Genomic DNA, 19136 nt, shown 5'->3' with positions numbered 1-19136 from the left:
TTTCAAAAATCTGATTACCGGTAACTGTGTAACTATTTATGCTCTGCGGTTAGCGTGAATTACACACCTTTTACTGGTTACTGAAGGGAAATAGTTTCCGTGGTAGTCGTTTGATTATCGAAATTTTGATCATTCCAGTTTTTTAACTATTTATTTTTCTAATCAGTGTAAGTTGTGTGGTTAATTGATTATTTTTTATCTGTTTTACATGTTCATCAAAAGGTCAACTCATGTAAATAAAAGATTTGTCAAGTTTGGCACCATAATTTGTCCATAATTTGACTTCAGACTCTAAACCTCAACCTTTTTTTGTAAGCTGTTTTGAAAAATTAAATTATTATCGTTGATTAATCAAAATGTCTGGCTGCTTGGACAATTTTCGAATAAATATGCCTGAATGGATGGATAATCTTGGTGAGAAAAGAAATGCCATTGCGTCTATAGCTGCTGGTTTTTTGGTATGAATCAATTTTATATTTTCATAATATTTCATGACATTCTTTTACTCATTTTATTTGTTTTGTTTTTTCTTGATAGTTTTTCACCGGTTGGTGGATAATAATTGATGTTAATGCTTGCTTTTCAAGTGAAGATTTCAACAGCGCTTATCATGTTTGTGGCATATTTGCTACTATTTCTCTATTCATGTAAGTGTGTAAATTTTTTAAAGTCTTGGTTCCACTTTCTGTCAAATATTGTATTCGGCCTAAAGACAATCTTTTAAACTGATTAACGGAAAACTAACTTACTAAACTTCATCTTCTTCTCTTCATTTAAGGATTAATGCGGTATCAAATAGTCAAATTAGAGGAGAATCATATGGTACAGGATTTCTTGGTCAAAGAGCTGCTCGAGTGTGGTTGTTTATTGGATTTGTATTAGGATTTAGCTCTATAATCGCTGCAACCTGGATTTTATTCGCTGTTTATGTCATTCCAGATAAAAAAGTATTGCATCCTGGCGTCGGTTTATTTCTTCAAAACGTTCTAATTTTTTCTGGGTAAGTCACTATTTCTTTATCTTAAACCTTTTCGAAGTTTGAATGGATTTTGATTCTTTTTTAATTCTCTCTTCCTCAAAATAGATCACTAGTCTTCAAATTCGGTCGTGTGGAGGACTATCTCAATTAATCTCATCTCAATTAATCTCATGTCGTTAATCTCATCTCATTAATTAATCCTCATTTCCCGCTCTGATATAACAACTACTTTTCCTTCCTTGAAGCAAACGGTTTGACAATAAAGCTCTTGTCAACATCTTTGCTCAAGAAATCTGAATGATCAGCTGAAGATGATAATTTATTAAAAAAGCACTGATTGATCTCAGCGTGTCCATAAAATCTACCCTTCTTGCATTTGGGTGCTAAACACTGTGTTTTGTGTTTTAGCAATAATTCAAAATGTAGAACTCAATTGAAGTATCTGTATTTTTCAGTCAAATAAATAACGATATTAAGTGATATCAAAAAGTTGCTAGTTTATTTAATTACAAGAAAAAGTCACAGGATCTAAGAATAAAGGGGAAATACAATTCCATGAATTGATAGGCACATTAAATTTGAAATGTTCAAATTGTCTATTCGTTGCTGGGAATGTAAAAAATTAAAACTCTTGCATCTTATCAACATAAACAACTTGTTGGAGACATAATATGTGATCTCGTATATCAGCCCAGCCTCCATTCACTTTGGACATTTTTGAACTTCTTTTAGTTGTTTTTTGGACGATTAGTTGACTAGGAAATAAATAATTAACTGCTGCTTTCAGCGTTTGACGAACTTTGTTGATGAGTTGATTTTTTGAGCAATCACTTTTTTTATGGTGCACTCCACATTCACCAATATGGAAAACTCTATTTGAAAATATTCAACAATAAAATTAGAATGATTTATATTTTAAGGAAATATTGAAACAGGATTAAAGATTCTTTAAAATGATACTAAATATTACCTTGGAGCGATTACAGCTAGTGTTTTCAAAGGCCTCGTCATGCATTTTTCGCTTATATGTTGGAGAGACCAGTCCCAATTGTAATCATCGTAAGTGCAAAAATTTTTTGAACAAGATCTGATTTGATTCCATACATTACGAAACAACACAAATCCCATGTTGTGTAAATTCGAAGCCCATTTGTTTATTTCTAGCTTATCGCTATTTTTCAAATAATTGAAAACTTTCACGTAAGCTCCGAGAGTGAAGAGATCAACATCCAAGTTGTTCCTAAAATGGTGTAAAATTTAGAAGGATTATGAATCGATCACGGTGCGGCAATAAAACCGGACTTACTGAAGTTTGAGATCCATCATTGATTTTAAAATGTGCAACATATCGGGAGCAGCATAATGGTCTTCCTCCAGAAAGACGAAAGGTCCATCATAATCCTTTGTAACGTTTAATTTATCAAAAATGGTATTCATCTGTTTAAAAGTAAGACATTTTTTGGAATTTATTGTGTCAATGATCGAAGTTCAATCACAAAATTATGTAATTACCTTCCAAAACCAATGATGCTTCGTTTGTGTGTATACAGCTTCTCTATAATGACCATAAGTATCAGGATGTTCTGCATTTTGACAATTTAAAGCTATTGCTCTGAGGAAGATGACATGATAAATTATAAGCATGAATAAGATTCTTGCTAAGTGGTCAAAACACTTACTCTTGCTGTTTAATATCTCTAGGACAATCTTTAGGATCTGTTCCAGGAAATTCGTTTGGATATGCTTGTAACGAAAACGGGTAGAATAATTGGATTACCTATGAACAAAGATTGAAAAGCATCGTTATAAATTATTAAGGCTTATTGACATAATAATACCAGTTAATACCTTGCAAAATCCAATAGATTTAACAATGGAATTGATTATTGGATTGTAAACATCATGGGTGAAAATGAGCAAGGTTTTATCAATACCTTGCACAGTTTCTAAAGATTTGATTAAAACTTTGAGGTATTCAATACGATCATGGACCTGTACAACAATTACAGGATCACCTGGTATAAGTGGACCATATTTGTCGAGGTTGAAAATTATTTGTTGGTCATTTGTAGAATTAAAAAGTGCTCTCAAAGCATTAGGTGTTAATAATGTCGAAGGTTGTGATGGTTGTGTAAAAGCGATTTGATCATGTTGATAGCCATAACCAATAGCTCGTTCATCCTCACTGACGATGGGACTGATTTTATTTACAACATAAGTCACAAGTAATAAACAAGGGATCAATTTTATTAACAAAGACAATCGCCTTTTATTAGTTAACCGAAAAGTTAGCATAAGTAGCAATTTTCTATTACCAAAAAAAAGAAAAAGAAAACGTAAACAAAATAAGCAAATGATTGAAGTTATCCATCTATGATAGTGGTGACAATTGGCAATTTCTAGATAATTAGCCACACTATAATAGCTCACCTTATTCTTGGTAACATTCATGTAGATCGATAGATATTAATCATAAATATTGGATATGAAATACTGTAAACACAAGAATAAAACAGAAAAAAGAAAGGGTCTGACACAATTGCAACATGATAAATGGTACATTAAAAAGCTTTGAAGTTTATAGTTGAACTATTGCAATTAGTAACAATTAAATTGGCAAAAAAATGTCCAAGTAGTTGACAATTAACATGTTTTGCAAGCAAATTTATAGTTTTTATTGACACAAGCTGTAATTTAAACAAACAAAATCTTCTCAACATCGATAGATCGATACATTTGTGTGACAAATTTGATAAGCCATACAATGTATTAGGGGTATCAAAAAGTTCTGTCGTTTTTTTTGCTAATGATTTAGCTTTAATTTTAAATAAGTTCTGATTATTATATTGTTTCAATAATTTCAGGGATACAATAACATCTATTAAATTGTATTCAGGCCATTTTTTGATGCGATCGGAGTTAATTAAGTATGCTTAATTAGCTAATCAATAAGCACCAATTTAAGTAGAAATTTTAGGGTGTTAGAATTTATTGATATTTTTTATGAAAAAATTGAAATTAAATAAAAAATTAACATCAATCGAAAGCTCAAGGTCCATATAATTGAGTGATTAAAGTTCAATGCTTCTAATCATTACCATTATCAAATTGTTCTATCATAAGTGGAAAAAAGTTTAACATTGAATTTCCATAGAAAGACTTTTTTGAACTTTTTTTTCAATTTTGATGAAAACCCTATTGTAAATCCTCATAGAAAATAGTCAAAAAAATGAGTTTTTTTGAGATATTAATTTGAATCATTTAATAATGGTAATGATTAGAAGTATCGAACTTTAATCACTCAATTATATAGAACTTAAGCTTTCGATTAATGTTAATTTTTTTTTAATTTCAATTTTTTCATAAAAAATATCAATAAATTCTAACACCCTAAAATTTCTACTTAAATTGGTGCTTATTGATTAGCTAATTAATCATAGTTAATTAACTCCGATCGCATCAAAAAATGGCCTGAATACAATTTAATAGATGTTCTTGTATCCCTGAAATTATTGAAACAATATGATAATCAGAACTTATTTAAAATTGGAGTAAAAGTTGCTGGTAAAAAAAACGACAGAACTTTTTGATACCCCTAATAATTGAATTCAACTTGATTCATTTACCTTGTATCAAAATAATTTTCTCTGAATGCTAATTAATTTGAAGATAAACGGATTCCAGGGAAAAAAATTTCAAAATGTATATTCAAAAGAAACGCTATAAGACAATTCAAAAGGAGGGATTTTAAAAAAAATAATCAGAGTCCGAATTTTGATTGCAATTTTCATTAATTTATTTATAAATTGTCTGAGACAGGGAAAGTTTTGAAGAAAAAATTTATTAATAAATGAAAAATCATGAAAGATGAACATAACCACTGAATTGATCGTGAATCCAAAGCATAGTCCCAAAACCGCGAAATCTTTGCTGAACACATTTGATTGATTCCTAAATATGGTTGTCTGTGCTGGTCCTGGTTTAACGGATAACATCAAAATATTCACTCTCTTCTAAATCTCCATGAAAAAGGATGACATGAGTCCAATTTGAATATTTTTGACCTCGATGGACTGATTTTTCGTCCTTTTCGAAAGCTTACCATGTCTCGAGGAACCAGCAAAAAGACTAAAGATTCGTTTGGCGCACATTGATTATAACCATTGTGATGTCACCCATGCTGAATTTAATCACATCGTGTCTAGAAACCTGAGGCACTTCATTCTGTTTGAAAAGATTCCTGTTCAGTATATCAGAATGTACTAAAAAGTACAAATTGAATTGAGTAAATTTTACTAACCTGGTCTTTTGGGAATATTTAAAGCTGTATTGATTGAAAGATGTCGACACATGAGATTTATTTACAAATTTATATATTCGGTACATTTCGTGACCCTAATAACAGTCGAGGATCCTTTCTCAACCTGGTTTGAAAAATACGACAGATGTTCCTCTCGAACTCTTATCATAATTCCATCCATGTCAAATGTCAATCTGAGGCCAAAGTTCTCTTTTTACAATTGAAATAATTTTTCTCGGTTGATAAAGACACACATTTTTTTCAGAATTTTCTTGTCCATTGTAATGAAATGAAAACTGGAGAAATAAATGTTTTTAATGAGCAAATTTAATGTTATGTTTTATTTAATTTAGACTTCAGCACAGATGGACTTTTATGAGAATGCAAGATCTTAATGGATAAGAGAGCTTAATAGTCTTTGAAGAAATTTGATTATGTGACAAAAAATATTGATTATTAAACTTTTTCGGATGAAAAAAGTCGAAAATTTTAAGAATAATCTTTAAACGAAGATGGTGTTTACATGAATAAATGTCTGATGAATATATATATATATTTATAAATTTTTTGATATAAAGATGACATCTTTTTGACTTGAGGTTTACTTTCATGTTGAAGCGTAAATTTTTTATAGCATCGAGTTAGAAAGCAGAAATAAAAAAATTAACGATTTCGGAAAGATTAAGAGTGAAGAAATGAGAATATCAATGAATAAAATTTGCTTGTTTTCACCCTGTTTCATTAATCATCCATTTTAGGCCAAACAAATTTAACATCTATCCTTTTGTAAGCAAAACTTAACAGTTTACCAGACTTTACTGCTTCGGATCTGATTAGTTGAGGTAAATCATTTGGTTCTAATTGAGTTTCACTTCCATCAACAGTTATCTGGAATAAACCGTAATCCTCTGAGTTTGTTTGATTAAATTTATGAGCAATCATTTTGCAAACATCTTTAGTGGTCATGCTTGGTCGAACAGGCAGTGTTTTAGTGACAATGGAACAAGATAATTCATTGGGAATCATAATTTTCATATAACCCTGAAGATCAGTGACACTTGCAAATCGCGAAGGAGTAATTGAAGTTACCAGACTGGTTGATGAGCTGGTACCAGTAGTGGTACTAGGTGTGGCTGGTGGTGAAGTTGACTGAGGAGACGGAGAAGAAGCAAGAACAGTTGAAGACGAGGTTACATTGGGATCATCGCATGTTTGATTGAGCAAAGATATTTCATTTTCTGACATGTTTTTGATTACATGTAGACATGAACTCAGAGTTGTTAAGTAGTAACCTCCTTCACCAGAAAGAAGTGAAGGATGAAGAAGACCCCACATGTATTCAGCTTCTATTTCAGCTGAAAGAAATCCACAATGAACCAGAACATAGATAAAGATAGGCAGAAAATCATCGGCTCCGATAGACAGATGTGTTCCATCCATGTTTACTTTTCTTTTACCACTTCCTGCTGATCGGTAGTAGAGATCACTGGACAGAGATCCAGCTGAAGTCAAGGCTGCTTGCTGGGAACTGTTTTTGACTCCACTGTAAATTGATGATATAGCTGCCAGTAAGTGTTCCAACTTTTTTAATGGCGAGTAAGCTTGTTGCATTTTATCAAAGTGTTTTTGAATAATAGCCATGGATTTAGAATCAGGAAGATAAAGATCAGATCTTACACCAATCTCCTGGGGACCTCTCTTTTGAGCGTTTTTCATGTTCTCGGAGAGAAGGGAAAGAGAACCATTTTGTTTGTAATGTTCAACAAATAGCCCATCAAGATGACTTTTTAAAGGTTTGATGATTAGTTTATGTAAAGTTCCCTCAATGATTGCATCAATATTGAGAAACTCGTCACTCTTTAGTTTATTCCTTTCTTCACGAATCATTTCAAGGAAATTTTTCTCTCCGTGTTTAACCAGATAGTTTTTCATTCCGTTCATAAACTGTCGTATATTTCTCATCACAACATGTGGGTTGACTTCATGTAAATCTTTTGTACAATCAATAAAATGAGACACTGATTTGGCAAACGTGTTATCATTTTCTTCAGCCAGTTTAAAAATATAATCACAAATACTTTTACCAGCAGTGTAGATACGTTCATTTCGACTTGTAGCTGAGGTAACCGTAGTTCCTGTTTTCGATTTGTATCCAATCAGAGTAGAAGAATCTGATTCCATTGAAATTCTTGCTTGATCGTGCATAGAAATGGACGATAAAAGATCAGAATTTGTATCCGAAGTAAATGATGTTACCTCCGTAATATCAACAGACAACGACTCTCTGTCTGACACTTGATCACTACGATTACCAAGCTCATCTTTCAAGATTGATGAATTTTGAAGACCACCACTTCCACTTAATGATGAAAAACTAGCAACTAATTTATCAATTCGTGTCTTGCATGACTCCTCTTTTTTCACTTTACTTATCTCATTAGAAGTAGACTCAATACCAATTGAGGATGAATCTTTAAGGGAGTCTAAAAGATTTGAAGTGGAGGCACCATTTGCTTCATCATAAATGGAATTTTTTTCATCTTCTTCCGGTGATAAACTCATCAAAAGTTCAGTTTTCCCAGGAGTAACACTGATTAATTTGCGCCAATATTCACTATCCCAGGGTTCACTAAAAACCGTCTCAGTATCAGTCATGGTTCCACCACTTGTTTTACTGGAATCTTCACGGTTAGCTTTGCGAGTAGCAGCATCTTTATCGTGTTTCCTTAAAGTAACAACATTATCATAACTGTCATCAAGGCTGACAACATTTGTGTCAACTTCTATTCTTGGCACTCTCAATTCTGGAGCTTCTTGAGCAATTAAATCTTCAACAGTTCGAGATTTTCTCTCCTCACGGGGCTCATAGTCATTGGTTTCAGGATCACTATCAACACCTGATTCAAGTACATATCGAGCACTGAAACGGCGATATCGATTTAGATCAGCTCTTTCCTGGTCTAGAGTCCTCTTGTCGTCTGGTTGATTAGATCGTTTATTTCGTCGTAAGGGAGAACGTAAAGTGAGTGTAGTATCATCTGTGTCATTATTTGAACAATTATCATCAGGATTATCAAGAACAACATTCGATCGTCGCCATTTCCACGAAGAGTCAACTAGCCAAGCATCTCTTCCACCTTGGGTACCGTAGTTGGCAGTAGCTTTACCTGGAATATTCCTTCGCTGATCTTGTGAGCAAATTTGTTTAAATGCTGGTTGTGCAGCAGTTTTACTTTTACCAGCTTGGGTTGAAGCATCTTCCAGTTGTGGATTAACAGCATTAAATTCACTACGACCAAAGTTTATGTCATTGGGATCACCATAAATTGAAAGAGCATCCTTATTAAGATAAATTAAACTTTCCAAGGATAAATTATGCTTGCTCTTAGTTGATCTTATAGAGGAAAGAGTTAAATTAGAATCAGAGCCATAATGGGAATGATGTTCAAATCGAGTGATTATCTCATTAAATTGATCATCAATATCACAGGATGATTTCATTGGATCTGTTTGGGTACTGATAGAGCAGCATTTTGACATTGAATCAGATGCAATTGATAAGGCAAAAGTATCTGATGGAGCAATTGAAGCTTCAATTTTCTGCATATTAGTCTTAGGCAGAGAAGCTTTTGTAATTGGAGATTCATTTTCGCAGTTACTTTCCTGTTGCTTAGTCTTGGTATGATCTACATATGTCTTAGGAGCAAAACTCCATATATCCTCATAATCACTATATTTGTCTTCCACTTTACTGTTATAATATTTAATTAGCGTTTCAATTCCACGAGGAGCTTTTTCTTCTTTTCCATGGGACGATAACATCTCTTCTGGCTTGTTTTCATTTTGACTAGAGATATTGTGAGAACTCCCATTCTCTGAGGTTCTCTGACTAATTGATAAACTATCATCTCGATCAATATTGTTATTGTTACTTTCAACATCTCTGTTACTGCTATTAGTTGGGTAGATATCAATTATTTCAATATCATCATCATTATCATCATCGTGTTCTTCGTTAACAATGAGAAGTTCGTCTTCTTCACTTGTAATAGATCGATTTTTGCTTTTAAAAATATCATCAATGCAGATGCTTTGAATAAATGAGTTAATGCTTTGCGATGAATGGTTTTTACAGTCGGATTTTGGAGATGGCTTGCTAGTCCTTGATGGTATAGGAGGTGGAATAGAGATTTGCATGATTCCTCCTGGTCCAGTTCGAGGCGGAGGCTTAGGTGGTACAGCTATTTTCACAGATGATTCACATTGTTCAACTAAATTAATCGGCACAGTAGAACTTTTTTTCATGTCAACAATAGGTTCATCATTGAAGTTGAGTAACTCGTCAGTATCTATCCTTGAAGAGGAAGAAGTCAAAGGTGGTGAGCATGATGCAGACGAAGAAGCAGAAGATGAAGCTAGACATGTTATGTTGGTTGAAGACCCCGATGAAGTCAATTCATTGACAATATATGGTTGCTGATTCAAATTACTTGTAATGAGAGATAAATTTGTAAGCTGATTTCCGCTGTTTTTGATGTTGCTCTTTTCTCTTTTGTATGAGGTATTTTCTGGAGATAGCAATGTTGTCCCAATGGAAGGTTTTTTAGCAGAATCATTTGTTAATTGTTTAATACTAAGTGAAAGGTGGAGACTTAAATTATTGTTGTTTCTGTAAGAGCTTGAGATATTACTGGCACTGCGAATTATAGGGGCGAAAGTTCTTTTGGGCGTTTGATTCAATGTATGCCAAAATTCTTGGCCCAAAAGTGAGTAAGATGTTAATTTTACAAAATTTGCATTCATTAATTTAACTGGCAAGGTTAACCGGACAGGAAGCTCATCGCAACAATTGCAATAATGCGATATCAACGATGCCATACTGCTAAACTGATTTTCTGATCCCTCCAGATGGAATGAACCATTCGGCGATGTTTCAATAAGATAGTGTTCAACATGTGGCCCTTTTCCTTCAGGCAATCGAACGGATAAGGCCATTGAGTTAAATTTACTAGAGTTTCGAACAATGAAACATCCATCTTCTTTCTCATCTAAAAGATTTGCCACACTGGATCTTCCAATATCCGGCAGAAACCAGATAGAGGTTGTCTTGGTGAGCCTGTCGACAAGGGTAATTTCATTTGAGCTGAGTTCATTTCCGTTGACAGATTCTTCTCTATTGGCAATAGAGTTGAATGTTGTTGACTTGAGTTCAGATGATTCGGTTGAGTCTTTGCCAATTGCAGAGGAAAAAACGAAACCAGCATCTGAGTGACGACGTTTAGTTACCACTGAAGCTCCTGATGCTGGTGAAGTTAATGATGAAGATGATGATAGAGAAATAGATGATGGAACGATAGAGAAAGCAGAAGATACCGAGGGCTGTTGAAGTTGAGAAAAGAGTAAGAAAGAAGAAAGCAAAAAGAGATGAAAAAAATGAAACGGGTGGGTTTAATAAAAAGATTTTAGCAGAGAAAAGAAAATCTTCCTTTTGCAAAGAAAGAGGCAATAACATTTAAAAAGAAAAGATGTGCATTTCAAGAGAAAGAAAGCAATTCAAGAAAACTTGAAAATGAAGAAGGAAAAAGTAGAAATGAAAAGCAAAAGCAAAAGCAAAATAAAAATATATTTACCTTGATACTGCTCGTAAGATTAATTTGGCAAATTTGATTAATTGGCTGTAATGGTGTTGGCGCTGGTTGAGAAGATAGCGAAGGACTAGATTCAGGCGAAACGAGGGACATTTCCTCGATTGGCGATTAACGGTACAACATAATTTGAGACAAATTTGGGGAGTTATGAGACAAAGTTTGAGATGTAGAAAAAATTACAAAAATGTAGAAGAAAGAGGAAAAAAATAACAGGTATGACAAAAATTGATTGATGTAAAGAAAAAAGAATGCAAAGATGAAGATTGTTAAGCGAAAGAATGGGAAAAAAGAGAGATAGGTCAGACAGAGACAAAATATGAGGCGTGATTGACTATAGATATTGAGAGAAATAATTTTTTGTTTAGGTTATTAGGTTCCTAGTTGTTTTCACTTTCCCGAGTCACACAAAGAAAAAATGATGATTTTGGTTGAGATAAATTAATGGTCACATTGAATAACAGAATGGCTTAGATGATGTAATTACAATTTCCATAATTGGTGATGAAATTATATCAATTATTTATCAAAACGGTAAACACAGAGTCAGCAATAAACCAAAGCACAGTAGCCATACACAGTTATTAAATTATTGTTTTGGCTTTCTATACAAAATGACACTTATCTTCCTTCCATTGACCAACGCCATCTTGTGCTGTGTCACAAATGTGAAAACATTAAATTATCAATACAAAACTATTTAAATATCATTCAATAATCATCAAATCATCACCAAACAATAATAAACCATTGAGTTATAATTGATGCTATAATTAGTTCAAACAGAAGATATATTTGTTAAAAAGGTTCAACACAAACTATTACTAAATGCTCCATTCAAATTACATTGAACTTGAGCAACACTCGAGTTTAATAAAATGCATCGCCATCTATTGATTAGAATGAATTTATTCAGAATAAATCTATTCAATCGCTATTCAAAACTAATTTTGATTGCAAATTTATCTAATACAGAACATTATGAACAATTAGTAGCTTTGAACTAATTTTAATTTGACTTTGACTAAATATTAACTCAATATAAATTGAGGCATGAAGTAAAGTATCCATCTCGAGGTTGATTTTGCTATAAAACGGAAAATTATACTTTTCGTTATCTTGTTGTAATAAGAGACATCGACTTTCAAATTAAGGTGATAAAAGATTCTTTAAAGTTCAAGATGATTGCAAGAATTAAATTTGTTGTCAAAAGATTTCAAGATCTTTTCCCAGAATTGAATTACAGTTTTCAATCAAAATTACTGTGTCAACTCTTTCTTTCACTTTTTCAAGCGAAATGGTCTTTTACAGTTTCAAGATTGATTTACTTTCAAATTAATTGGGTGATGATTAGCTAATTTGCTTTAATTGATATCGATTTATTGAGGTTTGCCAGAAACAATAAACTGTACTTCTAACAGCTTATTACAGTGGTTGTAAAAATGTTTGTGTTCAGTGTCTGAAGTTCAGAGAAAAAATATAGTTTTGAACTTGATTCCTAGATGGAGCAACAATAAAAAAGCTTGGCAAGCCGGAGACAGATTATCTTGAATCTAATTTCTTAACTGAATTTAGTCTTTAATTTATTATTCAAATTGTTCTGTTTATTGATTAAATTTTGATAATGACGTCTAATAACTATTATGGTTTCGCCCATGGTGGGAATACGTACGGGTGTGTATCAAGTGTCAATTTCCCTTTTCATCAATCTATAATTATTTTATTCCATCTTAAGCTAATTTTTTTATTTCATCCATTTCACTCTTTTCTATTCTCTGTTTACTCTCTGTCTCTTTACTCTTCCTTATTATTCTTTTATTTATTGTTTTCTTCATATTCTTCAGCTCTGGATATCTAAGTACACCGAATGTAGCTCAAGCTGGATTTGGACATGGCCCAGTTGCTTCTTCTTATACTGCTACACAACGAGCATCATCTTATGATCAGGGCTTCGCAACTACAGGGGCAACCATGGCTGCCAATTATGGCTATGCTCGACCTCAAGTTGGTGTAAGCCTCGTTATTAATCTATTTTTGCGTCTTCCCCTTCTTTTGTCTGATAACCAATAATAACCTAACCCTGATAACCTAATTTCTCGATTCCCTATGTTATATCTTAATTTAACCGGCTTGTTTTTTATTTTATTTTAAACACTTGCATTGTCATTCTTATCCCTAATCTTAAATTTTCTATGCTTATGTAGCATTCTCGATCTTTTTTTCAGGCTCCTGCTGCTGTTGCTTACACTCAAGATGCTAATCAATATTCCGCTGCAAATGCAACTACTACTATGTATCCTTATACTGCTAGTTCAACCTCTTATACGAACACATACAATTCAGTAGTCACAAATTATGCGGCTTGTAAGTATAATTTCACTTTGCATTCATACCTTTGATTTTTATGCCAACTTGACTCACTCATTCACTCTGTATCAATCTAGCTGCCCTTTATAGTCAACAGTCAACAGTCGCTCAACATGATAATACTTCGACGGCTGCTTATCCCTCAAACAAGCAAGGAAATTGGAATTTTAAGAAAACGCTTAAGACTAATAAAATGAAAACAGCACCTAAAGTTCAACAGCTCCATTATTGTGAGGTAAGAAATGTTACGCTTGTTTTAGATTTGCTTTTATATACATAAACAATCAGTTTATGCAATACCTTATACATAATGAACCCCAATATGTTAATATCTGAATGTTTCATTTTCGATTGTTTCGATTTCAGGTTTGTAAAATTAGCTGTGCCGGTCCACAAACATACAAGGAGCATTTGGATGGACAAAGGCACAAGAAAAAAGAAGCCCAGATGAAGACTGGTGCTGCAATCACACCTAATAAAAGGGGGCAGCCGGTTGGTGTTTCACTTCGATGTGGGCTCTGTGATGTAACTTGCACTGGTAATGATGCATATGCTGCTCACATCAGAGGCTCTAAACATCAAAAAGTATTGAAACTTCATACTAGACTAGGTAAACCAATTCCTTCTTCTGATCCTGTTGTATTATCACAAAAATCTGGATTGAATAAAACATCAGAGGTCTCCATTCCTCAAATGCCGGCCACAACTGGAAAAATTAAAGTATTAGGTACTCCTAAGATCAATTTTCTCAGTGGTGGACGTCTTCATACTACTAGTAGTGCATCTGAAAATGAACCACAGCCTTTGCAAGAAGATTCAATGCCCCAAGAAACTACTTTCCAACCTATGCCTCCCCCTTCTACTCCTTCTGCTGTCTCGTCTCAATTTGAATCAACGAGTTCTCTTAATTCTTCATATATTGCCTCAGCAGAATCTAACCTTATGGATCAAGATAAAAATGACTCGCAACCTGTTGGACAAGATTACGTTGAAGAAATTAAAAGTGATGATAGTAAAGCAGTTAGCTTCCACTGTAAACTTTGTGATTGTCGCTTCAACGATCCAAATGCTAAAGAAATGCACTTGAAGGGAAGGCGTCACAGATTACAGTATAAAAAGAAAGTAGACCCCAATTTAGTCGTAGACATTAAACCAAGTTTAAAACAAAGAAAGATTCAAGAAACCAAAGATAGAAGATATTTCCATAATAAACAAAGAGACCATTACTGGAATGACGGTTGGTACCCACCGCCTAATCGAGGAGGTGGAGTAGGTGTCGGAGTTGGCGGTGGAGGCTATGGCTATGATAACCGTCATATGCCTCCGCCTCCTCCACCACCACATATGATGCCCTTGTCTGGCTTTAGTGGTCCAGTTGGACCTGGTCCAATGATGGGCCCAGCACCATTCAGAGGTAGAAGTGGACATTCTGGAGGTTCATGGGATGATAATCATTTGATCCAGAAACACTCCGAGATTTGTCCATCTGAGAGTGAATTAGATGAAATTCATCATGTTGTAATGGTAACTGAAAGAGCTCTGGCTGGAGTCTATGATAAATTGTCTAAGGAGGATTCGCAAGCTGCTATGAATGAGGTTATTAAAAAAGAATTCCGTGAAGAAATATCCAACTTACCTGGTGATCAAACTACCACATCTAGTGAATCAGTTACCAACAATCCAATGAATCAAGAGACTGCTGGAACTGATGAAAATCCTGAAAACTCTAAGCAATTAGACGATAATTTAAGTTATAATAAAGCAGAAAAGACAACGAATGGACAAAATTCGGAAACAAATGAGAAAAACGACGATGTACAATCTAATAGAATGTTGCGAGGACTAATGAGGATCGGACCATTAGCCAAAAATTTACTTTTATCTGGTGATAGAGAAGTTGATCTAGTTATTGTATGTTCAGACAAACCAACTGTACAGTTAGTTCAAAGAGTAGTGGAACATTTACCAAAACAACTTGAGGTAAAATCGATAATTTTTTGTTGACTGATTTTTTATGCTTAATTAATTTTCTCCTTTTTTCATGACCAGGAGGTGAACCCCTCTGATAAATTCGAGATTCAAGTCAAATTAGCTGAAGCTATGATTTCTGTTATGTCAACTTCGGAGCCACAAATTACTGTTAATGTTTCCTTTACTTCACCTTCAATCAGGGACAATAGCGTATCGGATGGAGCTCCTGCGGGTATGAAATTAACTATTGGTATTTGAGACTTGTGTCGAGACAAAAATGCGACCATTTACATAATCTTTTCTATTGATGTAATCATCAATGGAGTTTAAATTTTTTCTTTCTTTCTCACGATATCTTTTAATTAACTTTAATTAAGCACCATTCTTTTCAGGGAGGCAAATGAACCTCATTCTTCTTTTCTCACATCACATCTCCCTCTCTAACTCTTCCTACAATTCATCAGAGCAAAAAAAATTGTTTTATCAATTTTTTGATATTTCTGGATTATTATCATCTTGGAATTGGACGCTATCTTTTAAAATAATTACTGTCAATTTAGTCGCAAAAATGATGGAATTAATGTTGAAAGAAGAGCTAAGAGGGGACAATGTGAATGCTGACTGAGTAAATGAAGCATTGATTGACAAGACATCATCATTTGGGGGTGGGATTCAAATTTTTATATGGCTAGCAGTAGGAAGGGAGTGGAGATAATTTTGAATTTTTATCAAATTGATTATCTTCCTCCTGAACTACATGTTCAATGAAGCCAAAGGGATTTAGCCATCTCTACCAAAAACAGGATGTTGCTATTGATATACATGCTTATCATCTTTTTTTAATACCAATCGTCTTAAGTCTCGTCAAAGCTCTCTCCTGTTTGATATCTCAAGTTAATGTAATCTAACCCTGTGTACATTTTCCCGTTGTTTAGAGATGGTTAAAGAACCGAAGCAAATGTTGGACAGGCAAAAATGCCTAAATGCATTGGCTGCACTTCGCCATGCTAAGTGGTACCAGGTTTGGACTGACTTTGATTACTTTTCAGCCTTGTGATAGCTATTTAATTGTCATAGTTTATATCATTTACTAGTTAAATATACCCAATGTTGAACTATTTTAGCATCTTTATTTTTTCAATACAATACCTTTTTACTTTTAACTTCAGAGTTTGTTTCGCAGTTAGATATCAGAAACAACATTTAACTTGTTAGATCTGTTAATTACTAAATTAGTTCTATGAGCCAATTCTTATTTTCAATACCTTACATTTTCTGTCAATTGTTTGTAATATCATTCAAAATTGACATGAGGCTGGAAAGTTTCAAATCCGGGGCCATAAAGGTTTATAGCAGCCTCAGATTAGTTGTATCTATTTTTTATAGCTTCATCGCCCTGGAAGATTGATTATACATAAACTTATGAATAAGCTAAAGTTCAAAGCTGATTTATCCTTCAACTTCCTTTTCAATTTTGCTGAACTCAACTGTGCTAACCATTGACTTTTTTTGTATTTTTTACTTGATGCAGGCTAGAGTGGCTAATTTACATCCATGCCCAATGACCATACGATTGATTCGAGATCTTTGTAGGAGATTACCAACTTGGTCAAAACTTGATCTCTGGGTAATTATGGTTCATAAATGCTAGCTATAAAAGTTATCATTACGTTAAATTATATTTGCTTTTTATTTAAATTAGGCTGTCGAGTTACTTTGTGAACGAGTAATTTCAAGTGCTGGAGAACAATTAAATCCTGGAGAAGCATTCAGACACGTCTTAGAAGCTATTGCTTCAGGGCTGTTATTACCTGGAGGAGCTGGATTAATGGATCCTTGTGAAAAAGAACCAACCGATGCACTTGCTAATCTAACTAGACAAGAACGAGAGGATATCACCTCTTCAGCGCAAGTATGTTTTCAATTTATTTTAATTTAAATTAAATCTTTGCTTCAATTTTTGAATTGAATTCGGTAATTGTATAATTAGAGAAAAAATCTGATAGAAAAGAGATAATTACTTCAGAAGTTATTATCTTTTTCATTTATTTGCTCTCTTTGCTCTCTAGAGTACATATCGAAGGTTAAGAAACAATACCGAGATCTTTTGTTCTTTGCGGTTTTCCCTATTTTCTTTTTTCAGTCTCGTTCTATGTTCTTGGTATTTCATCTCTTCGTGGTTAAGTTAATCCCTTAATCTTGTCTCTGGTTCTCTGCCAAACTTGCAAATATACTTCCTTTGTTGACTAGTCTGTTAAAATTTTTGTGCACATTTTTAACCTGTGCTTGAAAATTATGGGACTTTTACTTCAATTATCTAGAGATTTCTTAGCAGGTTTTAAGTTGACGCTGAGCACAGGTTTAGTCTTTATGTTCCTTGAGCTGTTGTATTTCTTCTTAAGCCTAAAGTCAATCAAATAACGAGTTAAATCATTTTTAATTTCATGCACTATTTAAAATTTGAATCAACTTAATACTTTTATATTCTACTTTCATTTACCTCTCTTGCAGCACGCTTTGCGGTTAATCGCTTTCAGACAAATACACAAAATATTGGGTGTTGAACCAATGCAACCAAGACCTAGAAAACGAAGATTGGATTCTGGAACTGAAGAGTCAAATGCTCAGGAGGGCGACAATGACAATAAAAAAGATAAAAAAGAAACCACTTGGACTGAAGAAGACGGGTTATCCTCAGTTAATGATGAAAATTCTCAAAAATTACCTAAAACGGAACCTACAAATGAAAATTCATCAGACACAACGTCAACAATATGACCAAGATAAATATTGTTGGCTTTGCCAACTTCTTCACATTTCTTATTGATTCTTTATTATCACCTTTACTTGTTCTGTTTTCCTTATTACCCTATTTTTCCTTTCTTACTCAAAAGCGCCCCTTTCTCACCCAGAGAAAAAAACTCACTTTTTTGATCTGTCGCATTATTAAATAAGACTAGACTGATATCACAATGATCTACTGAACATAATCATTCTTGTCAATTCATAATAAAGGATACGATACTGGAGCGAAAATAAAGATTGTAATGATTAAGTCTGAAAAATTTGTGTCATCTTTACATTGTTTTACGAATAGGAAGGATATTATTGATTAAAATAGTTAATAGACTTCAATTTCTAATCATCATTTTATGCATTCTCATCGTGATTGCAACTAAAAAACATGTTGCTGCCATTGTACGGTTATTTCTAATTATTCTGATAATCCTACTGAAGTGAAGAAACAGAACTTTCAAATCTTAATTTTTAAGCTGCAAAGAAAAGTGAGTGAGATTGACTTTGAAGATTATGAATATAACTCTTTCCTAAATTATATTAAAACGGGCGACAAAATCTAGCATAATATAAGCGTGAAACCAGATGAATCTGATTCATTTGAACACCATATGTATTTTGATATATTTTACAACATTGTTTTCGATTCTACCCTTTTTTGCAAGCTTTGTTTACTTTAAAGTTAATCCACTGTCTTCAATTTACGAACCGGTTCTACTGCATATAATTAAGGTACTTTATACCTTTTGTGGTAAGTTAACCCTAATCAAGTTAATCCTAGCCACTTTCCTTTTCAATCTTTAAAACTGGTCTTCGTATTTTACTTACATTGAAACCCAATTTTCATATTTCGAGCATATGTGACATTTTTCACAAAATCATGACTTAAAATTTATTTATGTTAGACAGACATTTTGATTAAAGTAAATTAGTTAAATAAAGCTTTCGAAGGCATCTAATTTAGTTTACAATTCACACAACACCCATGATTATATGAATAATGAAAGCCGGTAGAATAAGAAATGTTACCGTTTAAATCAAATGAAAGTCAAGAGTCAATTTGTCTGCAGTTGAAAAT

General features: G+C 33.3%; 4 protein-coding genes across 7 annotated transcripts; 2 read left to right on the top strand and 2 right to left on the bottom strand.

The window, feature by feature from the left end:
* Nucleotides 1-98: 98 nt before the first annotated feature.
* On the top strand, nucleotides 99-1468 carry LOC107360019 (transmembrane protein 50A). The gene is made up of 4 exons (XM_015926633.3): nucleotides 99-458; nucleotides 538-647; nucleotides 779-1000; nucleotides 1085-1468. The coding sequence occupies exons 1-4, from the start codon at nucleotides 357-359 to the stop codon at nucleotides 1128-1130; spliced, it is 480 nt and encodes a 159-aa protein (XP_015782119.1). The 5' UTR covers nucleotides 99-356; the 3' UTR covers nucleotides 1131-1468.
* Nucleotides 1457-3670, bottom strand: Mgat2 (alpha-1,6-mannosyl-glycoprotein 2-beta-N-acetylglucosaminyltransferase). The gene is made up of 7 exons (XM_015926631.3): nucleotides 3410-3670; nucleotides 2828-3287; nucleotides 2659-2756; nucleotides 2492-2591; nucleotides 2286-2416; nucleotides 1950-2219; nucleotides 1457-1851 (listed from the first exon to the last, which is right to left on the bottom strand). The coding sequence occupies exons 1-7, from the start codon at nucleotides 3424-3426 to the stop codon at nucleotides 1602-1604; spliced, it is 1326 nt and encodes a 441-aa protein (XP_015782117.2). The 5' UTR covers nucleotides 3427-3670; the 3' UTR covers nucleotides 1457-1601.
* Nucleotides 3671-5590: 1920 nt separating this feature from the next.
* Nucleotides 5591-11779, bottom strand: spri (Src homology 2 domain-containing protein sprint). The gene is made up of 2 exons (XM_015926352.3): nucleotides 10910-11779; nucleotides 5591-10658 (listed from the first exon to the last, which is right to left on the bottom strand). Exons 1-2 carry the CDS (start codon nucleotides 11018-11020, stop codon nucleotides 6021-6023), a joined length of 4749 nt encoding a protein of 1582 aa, XP_015781838.2. The 5' UTR covers nucleotides 11021-11779; the 3' UTR covers nucleotides 5591-6020.
* Nucleotides 11780-12466: 687 nt separating this feature from the next.
* Nucleotides 12467-18327, top strand: LOC107359910 (zinc finger RNA-binding protein). 4 transcript variants are annotated; one of them, XM_089268628.1, is made up of 11 exons: nucleotides 12467-12598; nucleotides 12769-12934; nucleotides 13150-13288; nucleotides 13369-13526; nucleotides 13658-13901; nucleotides 14223-15271; nucleotides 15341-15494; nucleotides 16198-16283; nucleotides 16794-16889; nucleotides 16965-17174; nucleotides 17774-18327. In XM_089268628.1, exons 1-11 carry the CDS (start codon nucleotides 12549-12551, stop codon nucleotides 18038-18040), a joined length of 2619 nt encoding a protein of 872 aa, XP_089124754.1. In that variant the 5' UTR covers nucleotides 12467-12548; the 3' UTR covers nucleotides 18041-18327. The 4 variants fall into 4 exon arrangements, with proteins under 4 accessions (XP_089124754.1, XP_015781992.1, XP_015781991.1 ...); XM_015926506.3 differs by having other exon boundaries at nucleotides 13129-13288; XM_015926505.3 differs by having other exon boundaries at nucleotides 13658-15271.
* The last annotated feature ends 809 nt before the right edge of the window (nucleotides 18328-19136 follow it).

Source organism: Tetranychus urticae, chromosome 3 (assembly GCF_039701765.1).
Source record: "Tetranychus urticae isolate SD_2017Ah chromosome 3, NJAU_TeUrti_SD_1.0, whole genome shotgun sequence".
In the NCBI taxonomy this organism is placed as follows: domain Eukaryota; kingdom Metazoa; phylum Arthropoda; class Arachnida; order Trombidiformes; family Tetranychidae; genus Tetranychus; species Tetranychus urticae.
The sequence above is the reverse complement of the archived record's forward strand: the minus strand, read 5'-3'. Positions and strand labels throughout refer to the sequence as shown.

Bases quoted from the DNA above. Each gene is read 5' to 3' on its own strand.
- LOC107359910 (XM_015926504.3), top strand. From the start codon at position 12,549: ATGACGTCTAATAACTATTATGGTTTCGCCCATGGTGGGAATACGTAC. The intron at 12,935-13,128 runs GTAAGCCTCGTT...ATGCTTATGTAG, and splicing joins ATGCTCGACCTCAAGTTGGT to CATTCTCGATCTTTTTTTCA. The intron at 16,890-16,964 runs GTAATTATGGTT...TATTTAAATTAG, and splicing joins GGTCAAAACTTGATCTCTGG to GCTGTCGAGTTACTTTGTGA.
- LOC107360019 (XM_015926633.3), top strand. From the start codon at position 357: ATGTCTGGCTGCTTGGACAATTTTCGAATAAATATGCCTGAATGGATG. The intron at 459-537 runs GTATGAATCAAT...TTTTCTTGATAG, and splicing joins CTATAGCTGCTGGTTTTTTG to TTTTTCACCGGTTGGTGGAT. The intron at 1,001-1,084 runs GTAAGTCACTAT...TCCTCAAAATAG, and splicing joins AACGTTCTAATTTTTTCTGG to ATCACTAGTCTTCAAATTCG.
- Mgat2 (XM_015926631.3), bottom strand. The intron at 2,757-2,827 runs GTATTAACTGGT...CTTTGTTCATAG, and splicing joins AATCTATTGGATTTTGCAAG to GTAATCCAATTATTCTACCC. The intron at 1,852-1,949 runs GTAATATTTAGT...ATTTTCAAATAG, and splicing joins CTAGCTGTAATCGCTCCAAG to AGTTTTCCATATTGGTGAAT.
- spri (XM_015926352.3), bottom strand. From the start codon at position 11,020: ATGTCCCTCGTTTCGCCTGAATCTAGTCCTTCGCTATCTTCTCAACCA. The intron at 10,659-10,909 runs GTAAATATATTT...CAACTTCAACAG, and splicing joins ATCTTACGAGCAGTATCAAG to CCCTCGGTATCTTCTGCTTT.